General features: G+C 42.9%; 3 protein-coding genes and 1 non-coding gene across 6 annotated transcripts in view; 3 read left to right on the plus strand and 1 right to left on the minus strand.

Annotated features, from left to right (window-relative positions):
- slc22a3 (solute carrier family 22 member 3) overlaps positions 1-3,964 on the plus strand; it is a 5,571-nt gene extending 1,607 nt beyond the window's left edge. The window contains exons 4-11 of one of the 2 annotated variants that reach the window (XM_077560172.1): positions 94-262; positions 334-451; positions 903-1,003; positions 1,084-1,310; positions 1,373-1,481; positions 2,225-2,337; positions 2,443-2,542; positions 3,295-3,964. In XM_077560172.1, coding sequence (XP_077416298.1) covers positions 94-262; positions 334-451; positions 903-1,003; positions 1,084-1,310; positions 1,373-1,481; positions 2,225-2,337; positions 2,443-2,542; positions 3,295-3,334 — 977 coding nt within the window. In that variant the 3' untranslated portion in view covers positions 3,335-3,964. The remainder of the gene's footprint in view (positions 1-93; positions 263-333; positions 452-902; positions 1,004-1,083; positions 1,311-1,372; positions 1,482-2,224; positions 2,338-2,442; positions 2,543-3,294) is intronic. The other variant, XM_077560173.1, reaches the window with a different exon arrangement.
- Positions 3,965-4,603: 639 nt separating this feature from the next.
- afdnb (afadin, adherens junction formation factor b) lies at positions 4,604-14,088 on the plus strand. Of its 2 annotated transcripts, none has more exons than XM_077560174.1 (24): positions 4,604-4,792; positions 5,306-5,498; positions 5,575-5,684; positions 5,766-5,872; positions 5,981-6,066; positions 6,155-6,220; positions 6,707-6,891; positions 7,336-7,481; positions 7,565-7,659; positions 7,824-8,095; positions 8,236-8,379; positions 8,546-8,744; positions 8,858-8,937; positions 9,077-9,154; positions 9,271-9,336; positions 9,411-9,484; positions 9,565-9,683; positions 9,752-9,922; positions 10,038-10,117; positions 10,210-10,353; positions 11,598-12,419; positions 13,431-13,515; positions 13,593-13,638; positions 13,803-14,088. In XM_077560174.1, the coding sequence occupies exons 1-24, from the start codon at positions 4,697-4,699 to the stop codon at positions 13,894-13,896; spliced, it is 3,558 nt and encodes a 1,185-aa protein (XP_077416300.1). In that variant the 5' UTR covers positions 4,604-4,696; the 3' UTR covers positions 13,897-14,088. The 2 variants fall into 2 exon arrangements, with proteins under 2 accessions (XP_077416300.1, XP_077416301.1); XM_077560175.1 differs by having other exon boundaries at positions 5,578-5,684.
- dusp23b (dual specificity phosphatase 23b) lies at positions 13,049-16,797 on the minus strand. The gene is made up of 3 exons (XM_077560176.1): positions 16,661-16,797; positions 15,543-15,813; positions 13,049-14,496 (listed from the first exon to the last, which is right to left on the minus strand). The coding sequence occupies exons 2-3, from the start codon at positions 15,810-15,812 to the stop codon at positions 14,311-14,313; spliced, it is 456 nt and encodes a 151-aa protein (XP_077416302.1). The 5' UTR covers position 15,813; positions 16,661-16,797; the 3' UTR covers positions 13,049-14,310.
- Positions 16,798-16,979: 182 nt separating this feature from the next.
- trnal-cag (transfer RNA leucine (anticodon CAG)) lies at positions 16,980-17,062 on the plus strand. The gene has a single exon. It is a non-coding gene; the product is annotated as a tRNA-Leu (tRNA).
- The last annotated feature ends 242 nt before the right edge of the window (positions 17,063-17,304 follow it).

A 17,304-nucleotide genomic window follows, 5' to 3' on the forward strand; every position in this document is an offset into this window, starting at 1 on the left:
TCCTCTCAAATTGAGTGAAACCTGTTCTAGGACAAAGAATTGTCGGGCTTTTCCAAATGTCTCAAAGAATTCGTCAATCTAATCCAAATTCAGTGTTTGAGTTATTCAGCTCAAACACCAGGAGATTTGTGTCCATGGTGTGCCGGTCCTTCTTCTCCATTGGAATGGTGATCCTGCCTGGTTTGGCTTACCTGGTGCCCTCCTGGAAGACTTTGCAACTCATCATGACGCTACCCTTGTTCCTCTTCATCCCATACTACTGGTAACTATATTCACTGCTCTACTCCATCCATATTCAAATTCAGGGCATCCATTAAAGACGTGTTTGATCAAGATAGTTCCAGAGTCTCCACGCTGGCTCTTCTCTCAAAAGAGGAACTCCGAGGCCATGAAGGTCATGTCCGATGTCGCCAAGTGCAACGGGAGAAGCTTGCCACAGAACTTCGAGGAGGTGCGCTAGTCACAAATTGGACTTTGGGTGAAATTTCAGAATGTACCTAAGATGCTTAACTTAAATTGGCCTTGTCTAACTATTGTGAAGGTTCAAAATGGGATGTTCTCAGAAGGAAGTGACCGCAGAGATGGTCACGGAGTTCCATCAGCAGGTTGTAGAGATAGAGAGACCGGAAAAGTCACAAAAGCATAGAAGTGGACGTCCTTGGGATTTTTTTTGGGGCTCAAATACCTCGAGTGAATTTTACTGTTCAGCTCCGTTTTAGGGAACAGCAAGTTGTGCATAAAGTGCTGAAAGACGACCTTTGAAAGGTTAGAGTGCATTTAGGTTGATCCTAAAATTTCATCCAAAGGCCAAACATCCATAACTTTTTGTGATGACTGCATGATAATTTTTTATTTAAGAACCATGATCAAAATACACAGCTACATATTTGGGTTCACTTCAGATGATTCCTCTGGAGAAGAAACAACAACATGCTGTATCTTTTCTGGACTTGTTTAGGACACCCTTCATCAGGAGGAACACATTCATTTTAATTTATGCCTGGCAAGTCAGTTTGATGATCCTCGCGGTTGGACCCGACTCCTTCCCACAGTCAAGCGTTTGCCTTCATTCCCCATCTGCAGGTTTTCAAGCAGTATAGTGTTCTACGGCCTGGTTTTGCGACTGGGGATCACGGGTGACAACCACTTCCTGGACTTCTTCATCTCTTCGGTGGTGGAGCTCCCCACGGGTCTCATTTTCTACCTGCTGGTTGACCGAATCGGCCGCCGCCCCCTGTTGGCGAGCACCAATTTAATCGGAGGCCTCGCCTGCCTGGCCGCGCCCTTCATTTCCTCGGGTAGGTTTGGAGGTGAGCCCCGCCGCTGCTCATGTGACATAATCCTCATTTCTGTAACGGGACCTTCTCCGCAGAGTTTTCCTGGTTGAAAAAAGCTGTGGCGTTCACCGGGAGGCTTGCCGTTGCTATTGCACTAGAGACGCTCAGCTTTGCAAACACGGAGCTGTATCCCACCACTCTGAGGTGTGAAAGTGATGATTGTCTATGGGCGTTTGCTGCCAGAATGAAGCGGTACAGCAGGTTTACAAAATTAAAAGGATGAAGTAACAATTCTTCTAAGTCTGAAACTCAGATACACTCATCCGTCCAATGATTTTCTATCGTGCACTTATCCCAGCTGACTTTGGGAGAAAGGCAGGATAGGCCCCCGGACCGGTCCTCAGTACACATACAAACAAACTCAAATAGACACCACTTAGGAAGGCTGGAGCAAAGGTTCGAAACAAGATAGGCAGATGTAATAAACACTACTTTGCTGCGTTTGTCCTCAGACAAACTCTCAAAGATATCAATCTTCCGCTATGTTTCTGATAAAGGCAATATTGTAAATGGGTTATCTGGAGCAATAACCAATGACCAGAATAAGAGTTGTGAGTCATTATTATAGACACTATAAATGTCATCAAATATTTTGGCCATTCTTGTGCAACAGTACGTCCTCTGTCTTTTGTTAACGTAGACACTACTCACAAAAGGTTTGGGATATTTCAGGACAAACCTGAAATCCACTATGACCTTTCCAGGTCATCTTAATTTGACCTTCTCTAAACTATTTTGCCTCCTTGATCCTTCAACCTAAAATTGACCAGAGGGATCAAGATCCCTAAGGTTTTGTGAGTAGTGTAGGTGGTACAGAAAAAAAATATTACAATTAACTTTACTTACTCATGAAGTTACTACTTTTATGACCATGTCTATTTGCATAGAAATCTGGGCGTGTGCGTGTGTTCATCGGCCTGCGACGCTGGTGTCGTCGTGGCCCCGTTGCTGCTTTACAGGCTGGCAACCTTCTGGCAGGAGCTGCCATTTTGTGTCTATGGTACTGTCGAACGTCCCGCCAACTTGATACCATGTCCATGTCAGATGCCATTTATGAACGAATGAGGCAGTACTAGCAATCCTGTGTGTGTTTTTGTTGTTGAAGGGGTTATGTCGGTGGTTAACTGCGGCTTGGTGACTTTGTTGCCGGAGATGAAAGGAGTTGCGTTACCAGAGACCATCGAGGACATGGAGAATCTAAGGAGGTACCTTTTTTTTTTTTTACTACTACCTCTTTGACTGCCAGACGTTTTCAGAAAAGGGATGCCGTGGGTGCCAGCCGATTTAAGCATTTTGACTGATCTTTCAAGGTCCACAGAAAATGTTGTGTTTGGACTATGGAAACACACATACTACCAAATGAAAGATTGAACTCTCATCTTTCATCAGAAAAAAAAGTTTGTTTCTACCTTATTCCGTTTTTCAGTAATCAACAATAGAAAATGGTTAGTTTCACCTCTGTTTAAAAAAAAAACGTCTTTTAACGTCTTTGGCAGTCCTCCATAGGATTTTACTAAACGTTATTTAACGTTTTTGGCAGTCAAAGAGTTACTCTTCTTCGCATTTTGGATGCCTTGTAGCACATTTTCATTGGCGGCTAGAGATGCCAAATATGCAGTTTAACTGGGCGGGTTGTCTCTCGGCTGTCCTGGGAACGCCTTGGGGTCCCGTCGGATGAGCTGGCTGAAGTGGCTGGGGAGAGGGAAGTCTGGGCTTCCCTGCTAAAGCTGCTGCCCCCGCGACCCGACCCCGGATAAGCGGAAGAAGACGGACGGACGAACTGGGCGGGTTGGCAGTGAATGAGTTTATGTGTGTGGTGTGCCGTGTTGGTATCAAAACAATTAGTGTTAGATGTCAAAAACTGGTTTGTTTTTGTATGTAGCCCATACCTCCAGAATGTGGCATCCACTTGAACCACCTCTAATGTTCTCTTCTCCACTTTTGTGGCTTCTTGTAGAAAACAAAACCAATCCAAAGATACAAACGTCTCGACATGATGAGAGGAGGGCGCCTCAAGAAGATTTCAGCCATCATTATGTACAGTATTATCAGGCCCTTTTGGAACTGAATTATTCTTGACAAACGAATTGGCTTTCCGCGGGGAGTCACATGCTCTTTCGGTCATTTACTCATGTATCCTAGAGACATTTATTGTATTTCAGGTGCCCTGTCCCAAACCCCCTAGAAAGCGCACCCAAATAGTAGCTCGAGGAAAGTTTGAAAAGATTAGCGCCCCAACACCAATTTCACCGCTCAACATAAAGTTTGATGAACAGGTCTATAATAAAAAACTCTCAAAGACCCATGCTAGAAATGTAACAAGGAGCAGGCCATTTTGAGAAAATTCTTTGACAAACTCTTCCCAGGGAAAAAGCCCGGTTGAGCTCCAATCGGAAGCACTATCCTTGACAGTTTTGAGTGTTTTGGCGATCTAATGTATCCAGTGTGTCAAAGTTTGATCATTTCAAGAACATCCAGTTATGTGTTTAATTGATTGTGTTTACAAGGCTTATCCCTCTACTGTAGTGTTCTCAAAACAAGTTATGAAATGTCCAAGATATTGATGTATGGCATCATCGTCTGTTACTTTATTCTCATGACTCATTTTTGGAATCATGTCTATTTTTCAAAAACCAATAAAGTGAATTGCGAGATTAAGTCCAACCTCTTTAGCATCTGCCTTTTTTTGCTTTCTTTCTAAAGTCCAGACAACAATACCAGTGATTGTTAAAGACGTCTATTTGTACACTGTATATCTAATTGATGCATGTTTTTGTTCAAGCTTTTGTCCCACTGAACGTTTTCCCAGAAAAGGCTGAGGGAAGGCCAACAAAAGCTGCCCCACATACGTCGCGTCAACTGAATGGGATGACCTGTACGCATTAACTGTGCTGAAGATCCCTGGTATGAGAAGTGGGTTTCCCCTCAAATCGCAAAAAATAATAATAATACTCTTCCTCTGATGAGAGAACGTTTGACAACCTGAGAATCACATGACGAAAACAAACAACAATCGTAAATGGATTTTAAGATCAAACTGCAGTCATGATGAGTTTGTGCTATTGACCAACAATGCAGAAGCATAAGGACAGAAATGACATGCCTATGAAGTACGATAGATGTCCGATTAGGAAAAATTTCCCCACACATAACGAAGCTCCGCTGACCCGTTAAATGGGGGGCAGGGGGGGGCTTGGAGAGGGGCTGCGAAGAGGGGATGAAGTAGGCAATTATGTTAAGACCTTGCTGAGGGGGCGCAGTGAGTTTAAAGCACAAGCAAAGAAGGACGAGGACAGTTGGGAAAGTTTGTCTCGCTCAATTCCGGAAGTGATCTTGAGGTAAACATTCGCCGGTGCAAAATGCCGGCCGAGGAAGATCGGGCAAAGCTGGCCAACGTCATCAGACAGTGGAATAACAACAGGCTGGACTTGTTTGAAATAAGCGAACCGGACGCAGTAAGTAACCCGGAGTTACCAAGAACTGTGCTACCGGCACCGTACGCTATATTTGACACCTTGAGCGTGGTTTACTAAAATCCCAAAGAGCGTTAAATTGTGTGCTGACTAATGGATTGAATGCCATGGGGCTGATTCTACGAAGATTGTGTACAACAGGTGTAAAAGTTGTGGACTCTCCTGTATTTGTTATAAGGTTTTGTGCTTTAGGTAGCTCTGAACTGAAAAGCAGATCTGAAAGGAGTTTTGTCATGTATGAGGTGATACGGCATGACACCCTCTTGTGACTGGCTCCAAGTTCTTACAGTATCATTTAGAATCTCATTGCTAAATAGATTGTTCCAATCATTTTTGTTTCTGGTATTTTTTTTTTCTTTTACGTTTTCCCAGTCAACTATCATTTTGCCTTCTCTTCACTACAATAGCTGAAGTCGCAATCCCAGGTGTTTTAACCTAGACTACCCTCTGCAAAATGATCATAGCCTAAACAATGTTTTATTTCTTTGCTATTAGAATCTAGTGTTTCAGGGTGTGATGCGTTTCTACTTAGAAGATCGTGCCGGGGGAAACGTTGCTACCAAGTGCCTGCGTTTTTGCAGCAACGCTTCGACCAGCGAGGTGGTCAAGACTCTAGCCGAGAAATTCCGTCCCGATATGAAAATGCTGAGCACTTGCTATTCCTTGTATGAGATGCACGGCAGTAAGGGTGAGAAACGACTAATAGTCCGAAAGCGGCGCCGCTCCGATGTTACAACTTGTGGTTTCTGTGTCGCGTGCACAAGAAGTACGCAAACTGGACCCAGATGAGAGACCTTTGGTGGTTCAGTTAAACTGGAACTCAGACAACCGAGAAGGACGGTTCGTGCTCAAGCAAAGCAAGGACACACTCGAGGTAAGCCCGCACGCTGCAACGTTCAATTAGACATTTGGGAGATATTTTCTGAAAATGTCAAAATCTTTGTGATCAATAAAGGAGAGCTGTCACAACAAGGAAAAGGGGGGCGTCATACAAACCTTCAAGAGGACACTATCGAGAAAAGACAAGAAGAAAAACAAAGTGTCTGAAGAGGACAAGAACGGGTAAAATATATATATATATATATATATATATATATATATATATATACTGTATAATGACTGCAATTAAATTTCTGAGAAGACCCCTTAACTAGTTAAACAAATATTTAGGGCAAGTGAAAACCCATCAAACTGCAATCCAACAACACCGGATCAGTGCACGGGGAAGAAAAAGCAAGAGTGGCAGGCGGAAACAAGTTAGTCATCAGTCTACATACATCCTGTAAGCATGGTGGCTTCAGGTTATTGCTTTTATAATGATTATATGACTATTAAACCCCACAGACGGTGCCCGGCCTGACTTCTTCGACCAGCTTGGTTTACCGCTAGGAATTCATCTTTGCGATCACTGTGAGTACAACTACAGGGTGCTGGTGGAGAAGTAACCAAATTTTTCAGGTATCTGTAATAGCGTATTCTTCAAAAACACATACCGGTACCTTGTATTTTTGCCTCCTATAAGCCATTTTATCTATTTTAACCTCCACGGACCAAAGATGGAAATAGGGATAAGTCAACCGTGCTTTGAGATCTTGATGAATTGATTGACAACTTTTAGAGACTTTTAAAGCAGAAAAATACAGACAGCAGCAACATGGAGGAATATGAACCAGAAAAGCAGTAACAACAATGACAACACAGATTTGGATACGTAAGGTCTTCCGCATCCAGGGCCTAATTTAAGAGAACTGTTGGATCATGTATTACTCTCAAGTGATTTTAAAAAGTATAAATCATGACTAATGCTGCAGGGGATTATCTTTTAGTGGTCTTACTGGAGGTCTTTCCCAATCCAGTACAATGTGGTTTTCTCCATGTCCTCATGTGACGTTTCAGCTGAGGAGGCCTTCCTGACAGCGGTCATAAATTACGCCAACAGCTCCACGATTGACTTCAAGCTCTCGCCAGCGTACGCCCTCTACGCCGCGGGCCGTTTTGCTCTGCGACGTCTGGATGCATCGATTGGCGGCGTAACCTCCATGGCAGACAAAATGGTGGCTGCGACAAGCAAGGTCATCCAGGTAAGTCCAGGGAGCATACCCTTATCACTAGTGGGCAGTTGTGGCCAAATGCTTAAGATAGTCATCTGCCTCCGTGGGGACTCCGGTTCAAGACTATCCCCGGACACATGACTGCAGTGTCCTTGAGCAGTTCCACGAACTGCTCCCTGGGCGATGTTCCAGTGTGTGATAGGTCAAATGTAGGGATCATAATGTAGTGTGCCTTTCTGTATCGTATTCATGATCTCTCCAATTGTGGCCTTATGGATTAAGAGGTAGAAGTAGTTGGGTATGTCGCCACTGAAAGCCGACGGACAAAAATCCTTGGCCCATCACTGATAAGCTGTGACTGGACTAAGACAAAATGACTTGAGAGTTTTGTGGCTGGAAAGGTTTAGACTTGAGACTTGTCTTTTGATCCCATTCCCGGTTCGAGGTCAAGGACACGTTCTGTTCATCTTCCAGAGGCAGCAGGACATCGCCAGCGCTCTCGCCTTCTGGATGGCTAACACTTCAGAGCTGCTAAACTTCCTCAAACACGACAAGGACCTCAGCAGGCTCACGCAACAAAGTCAGCTGAATCTGTCCCACCTTGTGCACAAAGCTTACAGGTAAACGTTCTCGTCTCTTTGCGCAGATTTGAATCAAATCCATCTAATTAGTTTTTTGACTCCATGTGTTTATATCACCCTAGTCAACTGATTCAGTGTGTACAGATTGAGCTCAGCAAGAATTTGCCAACCTTTTTGATTGATCCTGAGCAACATGGTCCTCTTCCTGCTGGGATAGGTAAAAACATCCTGCAACAATCACAATTGCCTGGCACTAAGTTACTAAGTTTACTAACCGCTGCGGTTATGTTTAACGTTTGGCTTTAGCGTGATAGTGCTTCTGTCGAGTCTCTTGAAACTTGCGCTTTTCAACATTTCATTTCTGCATCGCGGTCGTTCCAGAGCTGGTGCTGAACACCTTGATGAATACCATGTCGCTGTTGCGCCGCTACCAGGTCAACCCGGCCCTCGCTATTCAGCTCTTCTCCCAGCTCTTCCACTTCATCAGCGCCTGGCTCTTCAACCGCCTCATGAGCCCCGACGCCAGCACCCCGGGCCTGCGCTCGCACTACTGGGGGGCGGCTCTCCGCCAGAGGTTGACCGGCATAGAAGCCTGGGCGGAGAGGCAGGGCCTGGAGCTGGCTGCTGACTGCCACCTGGGACATGTCATTCAGGTTTGGGTTTTGTTGTACAGCCAACGGGATGAAACCCCAAAGTTTGTTCTTTGAATAGTATGGGTTTGTTTTACAGCCATTCACCAGATACAGAGTCCACTAAAAACCCAGGCTAAACTTCTTTTTTTTTTTTTAAACAGGCAACCACGCTCCTGACCATGAATAAATACACCGCACAAGATGTGAATGATATCCAGAACACCTGTTTCAAGCTGAATTCACTGCAGCTGCAAGCTTTGTTAAGTGGTTACTTCTACGCCCCCAATGAGCCTCACATCCCAGCGGTAAGTTGTTGTTCCTTTGCCCAGACAACACACAAAAAAGAACACTACCAACCTCTACCACCACTGTGACTTTCTTGATTGCTATGACGAGTCCAACTCCTGAGAATCTTTACTTTTGACCATCTTTATTGATGCGACGCCTCAGCTGTCCACCATCTTGCTGCAGGATTTGATCGGCGTCGTGGTCACGGCCGCAGAGGCCTCGGCGGACAACCTAATTCATCAGGACGGCCGAGATGTCCAGCTGGAGGAGAAGCTCGACCTTCACTTGCCCTTCCTGCTGCCGGATGGGGGATACTCCTGCGACAACGTGAGAGGAATCCCTCCCGGCTTTTGGGAGTTTCTGGAGCCCATTAGCAAGAGAGGTAATGGACAAGTAAAAGGTTTGAATTGTACAAAATAAAACTGCGTAGTGGTTTCTTTTCTTATCTTTTCTACATGTGGGATGACAATAGAGATCCATTCCATTTCTTTGTAGGTCTCTGCTATCTAACTTCCCAGCAGAACCCGAAAGGCGATTGGACCATCTTCTTCACTGAACCAGAAACTCCATACTTGGTATATACTACACTAGACATAAAATAAGCAGAAGCTCTCTGTGTACCTTTAAGGGGTGTGGCCTAGCGAGTGGCATCAGGAGCTGGAGACAGTCTTACGGGTGTTCTCATTTTTCTTCCCTCATCATTAAAACAACCAGAGCGAGCCAGAGACTGTTACAGTCACCCTGAAGAAACCTCTCAACTGTGGCATGGGGGTCAGCATTGTGGCTGCCAAGGTAACCGTGGCAACCCTGACAAAAACATCTTTTCACCAACAACCCGTGCACAAGAACCACTGTCATCTCGCCAAATGTCTGATCTGATTAGCATCCTTGATGTAATTATGCCTCAGGGCGCAGGCCAAGACCACCTTGGGATTTACATCAAGTCGATTGTCAAGGGAGGACCAGCTGAGATGGTGGGTTCAGACAAGCCCAAGTTATTCCATGGAGTGGGGGGCTACAGTTTCTGAAATGTTTCCAATTTTTACAGAATGGCCTATTGACAGCGGGGGACCAGCTGCTCAGCGTGGATGGTCAAAGCTTGCTCGGCCTCAGCCAGGAAAGGTACTGGCCACCTCGCTGACCCCAAACCCACAGAAGTTCCAGAGATCCTTTTCCGCATTTTGATGTTTCGTCCGGTTTAGGGCGGCGGCAATCATGATGCAAACCGGCTCTATTGTGACCTTAAAAGTGGCTAAGTTAGGCGCCAGCTTCCACGGCCTTGGGGCTCTGCTGGGCGATCCCGTCCCCACTCGGACTTCGGGTAAAAAAAAAAAACATTAACATAAACGGGGATGTTTGAAAATTCTGATGAACACTCTCATCCTGAAGTGGGTGGTAACAGCCACATCGCAGCAAATTGTAAGGAAATTCCTCTGTACATCGTCGAGGATCCTGTTCAACCAGAGCAGCCGGGGGTTCGGCACGGCCGCGGCGGGAAAAAGAATGCGCAGATCATGCAGAAGAACAGGCAATTTTACCGCTCCAACCCCAACATGGCCGGTGGGTGATGTCCGTTCTGGTGTTGCAATGAGTGTGAAATACGCTAAAGGGGGTGTCACATGAACGAGTGCGGTATTTTTAGTTTTTTATTTATTTTTCCTGCGTATTCTGGCAGATTTTGCCCTGGAGGATGGAGATGAGCTCGCCAACCGAGATGTGCGAGGGAACAAGTCAGTTTCCAACCTTTGCACTGACGTATGATTTTTTTTCTCCTCCTTAACAAGATTCAGTCGCTCTGGATTGTTTCTATGCCACACAAGCACACCCCTTTTGTCTGTTGTTATAAGACATTTCATCGAGAATATTTGACGCTCCCGACCCCCAAATCTGAGGACAAGAACACATCTGCATCCAGTCGACCGCAGCAAATGTTTCAGGTGTCTTTGAGGCCTTTGGGAGGACAAAGTGCTGTTAACAAAAGGACCTTTATGGTAAATTCATCAGTATTGCACTACAATTACATAGGGTTGGGTACATGGCCCTCGATTCTAATTTTGTCAATCAATTCGATTTCGTTTCAGAAGAGTTCAGTTTGATTTGAGCTTCGATTTTTTTTTTCAGATTCGCTTCAGTTTAATTGATTAATTGAACTGTATTGAATTGATTAATTATGGAACATCAATTCTTCTTAACTCATTCACTGCCATTGACGGCTATTGACGTCAAAAATTCATTTGAACAATTTCTATTAGTTTAAATTTTTTTTCACTTTTGTTAACAAGAGTATGAAAACCTAGAATTTTTTTTATTGTACATTTAGAACAAATTTGTGATTAATCGCGAGTTAACTATCGAAGTCATGCGATTAATTACAATTAAAAATTAGGAGCGTCGGGCAATTAAAATCATAATTAATTGCATGACTTTACAAGTTAACTCACGATTAATCACAAATTTGTTCTAAATGTACAATAAAAAAATCTTAGGTTTTCATACTCTTGTTAACAAAAGTGAGAAAAAATGTTAAACTAATAGAAATAGTTCAAATGAATTTTTGACGTCTATAGCCGTCAATGGCAGTGAATGAGTTAAATATCAAGGACATGATAAAAACTCCACAAACTTTAAATTCCTGTAACTGAAGTAACTGGTTAAATGATTTAGTGATGATGATAATGAAGTAATGGGTTATCATTTAAGTGTTACACAAACATTGACATCAGCATATATTTTCATGATTGTAAATATAAATTAAAAAATACTCTGAATTGTCTTAAAGAACAACAACAAGTCAGAGCAATTTTGTGTAATATCTTGGTTTTCAGAAGAGGTGTTTATTGGCTTACAACAAACATCAATGGAGCGAATTAACGACCATTTTGATTCTAAGAAATGGCAATACCTTCTGCTGAGCATGGAGAAGAATTACGTTTTAATTTAAGAAGTCCACGTAGCTGTCGTGAGACTTTAGGTTGCTTTACAACTGTGCAAAGAAAGTGAAATTTGGGATTTTAAAAAATAAAAACAGATACCTTACACTAATGAAAGTAAAAACAATGAAGTAAAAAAGAAGCAAAAAAACTTTAGCGAAAACTACAGACCATGTTGCTACGTTGACAAAAATGGAACATGACAAGGTGAAAGAGGGTTTTAACCGCAGTAAACAATTATGACCCATTTGTTTATTTCCTCAAAAAAGTCATAACAACACACAATCTTCCCTTTCCCTCTCTAGCGTCAAGCTCTTTCACAGGAGAACTTGTGCGTGGACACAGGAGGCCCCCTGCTGGACAAAAGCCAGACTATCTGGCATGGCCGAGGCGCCAAACAAAACTACCACTCGCACCTTCCCATTCGCCCGAGCTTCTCCACCCAAAACGTCTTTGCTGACAACTGCTGTCCGGTCAAAGGGCAGCAGGGAACCCGCGCCGGAGTCTGGAAGACCCCCTTTTCACAACAGCCCACGCCGACGCCTTCGATCCAACCCGTACGCATAGACATCCCCGTGACCAGGCCGGTGGTTTCTCATGGCCACCCTCCGCTTACCACATTCCAACATCGCTCCGGTCTTGTGGCACTGAGGTCAAGTCAGACCCTCCACGTCAACGGACACTCGAATCAAAGGAGTCCAAAACCTCACATCAACAACATGTGTCCTATTCCTGCTGAGAAAAAGCTGCCTCTGCAATTGCGGCTTTCCCAGCAACATGCGGCCAAACCTCAAGTGAGCATTACTCCCACAAAGCACGTTTCCTTCCAGGAACCACCGACCCAACACAAGCCGAGCGCTTGTCCGGTGGAACCTAAAGCCCTCCGGGAACTGAACGAGACCTCAAAGCTGCACGTGGTCCAACTCCTGGAGCAGGAAATAAGGGCGCTTCAGGCCAAAGCCGAGCTCAGCGCGAAGGAGAACGAACGACTGGGAAACCTGAGCCTGGAGTGGCAGTTTCAGAAGAGGCTGCAAGAGATCCAACAACGGGGGGAGGACGAGGAGGACGAGCATGACGAGGACTTGGACATGATGGTGATGATACAAGAGCTGGAGAAAAGAGCTCAGGTAAGCGCATTCAACCTGGAAGAAGCTCACACGGCGCTGGATGCTGGGATCCAGATGGCGCAAAGAGTTCTGGAAACGTAGGAAATCCTGACATAAAGTACACACTGAAAACATTTGGGTAAAAAAATAACCAAAATTAAGTCAAAAATCATTTAAACCAAAAAGTTGGGTCAAATGAATAACACATAAAACAACTACCAAAATTGTGTTGTTTTGTTAAAAAAACAACACAAAAAATTATTTTTTTATTTTTTGTTTGTCAAAATGAATAACCCACTAAACAACCCAAAAGTCTGAGTTTTGGGTTATTGTTTTGATCTAACTTTTTGGTTTATATGCTAAACCCAAAAAGTTGAGTTGATCCACAAAACAATTGTAAAAACAAAAACAAAAATAAAAAAGGCTAATTTATGGATTATTCTGTTGACCCAATTTGGGGTTTTAATAAATAACCCAAAAGTGGTCTCACAAAAGTGGGTTGTTTTGTGGGTTATTCATTTGACCCAATATTTTTGGTTTAAACAAATGAACCAAATCGTTGGGTCGGTCCACAATTTGAGTTATTTTTGACCCAGTTGTTTTAGATTATGCAAAGTGAGACAAAAGAGCAACAAGACACTATCGGATCGTCACGTGAAATGTTCCTGCAATCGATTTATTGTCAGTGGTTCCGCTCATTCCAATCTCAGGTAACGGAAATGGATAATAACAAATTTGTCAAAGACGTTCACAAAGGAAATGTCAATGTTGTTTATGGCATTTTTTTAAAAGACCCATCAAGATAGATCAGATTAAAACCTGATATTGTTTTATTTGCCAAGACCGTTAAATGACTGAAGAGTGCAGTGGGTCTACTGACATTTTTGGTGTACAAAAGATACAAACAGGAAAGTCAAACAATTGGAGTCATTCTTGTGCATCTTAGACTTTTTCCTCCTGTGCTGCATTGATTACATTTTATGCATATATAAAAAATGATGAAATGTATCAAAGCTTTTTTTTGTCTTCCAGAAAAAGAAAAACCCAACAGGGAATGCAAACGACGATTTGAAAGAGCAGACCAAAAGTCTTGCCGTCCCAAAAGATGAGAAAACAGGTACCGGAAAACCGATTCAGAACACATCGTGCTTTCTTATCACTCGGGATTTTAATGTCATTTCTATTTTTTGGCAGATTACATATCAAGTGTACGGCTACAAGACAACACGGCGTTTCCAGAGTGAGTGCTAAGAAAAATGACAAATTATTGTTTTGTGTGAAACAGAGAACTACAATAGCTTTTTCTGATTGCAAGCAATCCCTGAGAACTTGAGGTTGTGTGTTTTGTTTCCCATAATGAAAAGTCAAGTGTTAAGAAAAAAAACAAACTGTATTGATCCACAGGTGCCGTGAAGACGGAGCGCGAGGGATGTCGGCTCCCGAGAAGCTCCCGTTCAAAGAGCGTCAGCGTCTGTTTTCGCTGGCATCCACTGCATAAATCAAGGCTTAAACTTTGCAAAACTTTTTTAAATGTCCATACAAAGTTATGTCGAGATAGAGCTTAGACATGTCAGACTTTAAATGTGGTACTACACTTGATCTTAGTATCCTTCAACGTCACTTTCTTTTTGGCTTGATTGTGTTTAAAGTCTCAATTTTATATTCAATAAAAAAAGTATTTCATCTTTTACATCAATGTTGATTTCTCTTACAGAGTTCCCCAAATATTTGCGATTCCCATATTACGCTGATTCTTTGGGAACCTCCAGTATATGATAAAGGAAGTAACTACATAATAATAATAATAATAATAATAATAAAGTAGTGCTTTGCTGCCCTCTTGTGGCATCTCTACGCAATTATAAATCTTTTTAGGCGGGGTGTCAATTACAACACTTGTGCTTGCCTCGATCTATTTAATGCGTTGGTAAAACTGTACCACTGCCTTTTCTTGGTCGTGGGTTTCGATGGAGCCCGAGCGCAGTCGGCGGATCTCGTTGATGGCGTCGATGCCGGATATTTTCCTCGTCTTCACCAAGTAGCAGGCCAGCATGGTGCCCGTTCTTCCATGGCCGTGCATGCAGTGGACGGCCACACCCTAGACGGGGGACAAGTGTCAGTAAGGCCAAATCAAATGTGGCTCTATATAAACGGTTCACCTTGAAATCATTCTTGGAAATTCAGCCATCCATTTTCAATATCGCAAATATTAGTTCAAGGTCACAGATGAGCCTGGAGATGTCGGTCGGGTAGACACATCCAGACAACTATTCACACTCGCAGTCTTTTAACCCTGGAGAACCCACGGGGTCAAATTTGGCCCCTATAAATTCTGCTACTCAAATAACAAAGACCTTTTTTTTTTACAAATTTAGCTTCAAAAGTGCCACTTCTGACCCCTGCATGGGGCCATCTAGTGGATGAACATTGCACTTACATGAGCCAGAGTGGTGGTGACAAGATGGCTGGCAACAAACATGCTGTTTTGTTGAGCTGGAAATCAATCCAAACAAAACCATCTTCTTAGCAAACCATCAGATGGTAAAATTGTGGGTTTTTTTGTTAATCTATTTCATATCATGTTGCAGAATGCCTAGGAGTATGTTTTATATATATATTTTGATAAATTAGCAACTCTTGAGCTAGTTAAAAAAAAAGGGGTCAAATTGAAAAAACATATATTTTGGTGTTCAGTGAACTTATAGCAGTCATTTAATGTATAATTCATAATTTTCCAAAGAAGAAAAAGGTTCTTGGGTTCTCCAGGGTTAAATTAAATAATGCTAAAAACTGACCTAGCCTTAGAGTACCATTTTTGATGAGTGTGGTACAAATTTTTGTGCGTTTGCAACATAGACTATACTCATATTCAGTTTTAGGGCATCAAAAAATGTGGGTCAAACTCCAAATTGCAAAACTTTGACCTTTAAGGTACCACTGAATTATGATTATGATGTCATGTTACCCCCACAACAATGCAAATTGATCAGCATTTATCCACACTGTCTACGCCAAAATGAACTGAATATTTTTTTTTAGGGTTAGGCTTAGTAAATAAATAAATTAATTAATTAATTAAATAAATAAAAAATAAGTATAAACATGGCTAACCCGGAACACTGGATCCTTTCTGAAATCTTTTACCTCTCCTTTGGCATTGGCCTCCTCCACAATGGCGAGGAAGTTATCAATCTGAGACGGCGACGGCGGCGTGAAGTCGGTTATCTTGATGTGATGCAGCTGCAATTTGGGACATGTGTCATAATAGGGTGGCTTGCGCTCGCACAGGCACACCAGGTGTTGGATGCCATGGTCCAGCAGATATTGGTACTCCGCCGTCATTCGGGGAAGGGCCAGTCCGGCCACTTTGCCCGGGTCCACCCAGGAGAAATTGTTTGGTGGAGCGGAAGCCATTCTGAGGGGAACGCAAGGAAGTTTTGTAAGTTCCAGGTAAGGAAGATAACTGGTAGGAAATGCCCTTAGATGGCAACCATTTTAGAACACAGCTCCACGAGGTATTGTGTTCAACGTTTGAATATACACCAAATGAAAGAATAGACTCACTTCTTCTTCTTCCCGTCTTTTAGGTTGCATTAAATGCAGCCGTTTCTCCCATTGGACAAATAAACTGTGCCGATCTCATATGTAAAATGTGGCGTCACTGCCATCAACTGGTGCTTGTATATCAGTAAAATTGCTAAAATTTATAGTGGGGTGGCATCAGACAATCTCTGACTCATTCCCGTAGAAAAAAAATTAAGTAAGCTGCCATAAGAATGAATCAAATAATTTTCTAATAGAATAGTGCTTTGTGGGATGGCATCTTAAGAGTATGTTTAAGTAAAATTAAGTTAGCATGAATGAGACAAGGGTACTGTGGTCTCACGTTTGCTGTTGTCATGTAGGTCTAAAGAAGCAGGCACAAATAATATCCATTTTATCAATTTTTGGTTGAACAAGTGCTATGTAGATAAATTGGTCTTACTAAACGGACACTACACAACGCTGTTAGAAAATGAGACTTGCTACTTGTACGTTAAACTGTTTCAAGCAAGATAAGATAATGGCTCAGTAGCATAACATTGGATTAGAGACACAAAGCCGGCACATTTCTACAAGACTGGGGATACTGTCGTGTCGCGAAGTAATAAAGTTGAGTTTATAAACCCGGAAGACTTAAAACATGACACGCTACATGCTAACACGAGGGCTAACGCAGGTGTCGCCTGACACGCATAAACACAAAAAGGACGTGAACTCACAGCTTTTGAGTCGAAGAGTGAAGACCGGCGGCGTCCTCACGTCCCAAATGTGAGCAAACTGAAAGTTCGGTGCCGACGTCAGCCCCCGGTTACATAATAACTGCACGGTTGTTCAGGACTGCAGCACAGCATGATGGGTAGTTGCGGAACAGCCGAGCCAAAGAGGCCCCCAATTTAACATTTTCAACGTAAAATTAGAGACATTATGCGAGTTAGTGGACATAGAATGCTCGTGTTATTGCTAGAATGTCATGTTTCCGTCCAGAAAAATGGTCTGTAATACACTATAATTAATATTTAGGCGATGGGCTTTATATCTGTCAGGATGGCCGAGCGGTCTAAGGCGCTGCGTTCAGGTCGCAGTCTCCCCTGGAGGCGTGGGTTCGAATCCCACTTCTGACAAAATCCTTTTTTACACTTTCGCCTTAAAATGTTTTATTACTTCTTTTTCTTGAATATCTCCTGTATGTGTAAGCTTTATCCCACGTAAGTACTGTACATATAATATTATATGCCGTTATATGAGGCACCGTTTTAACAATAACGCACTTAAATGCTGAAAAGGAAAATAAAGAGCCATACTTAAATGTTGATGCAATTGAAGTGATACTTGTACATAAAAGTTATATATACTTGTCATATAA

The sequence above is a fragment of the Vanacampus margaritifer genome, chromosome 1, assembly GCF_051991255.1.
Source record: "Vanacampus margaritifer isolate UIUO_Vmar chromosome 1, RoL_Vmar_1.0, whole genome shotgun sequence".
NCBI classification, from domain to species: Eukaryota; Metazoa; Chordata; class Actinopteri; order Syngnathiformes; family Syngnathidae; genus Vanacampus; species Vanacampus margaritifer.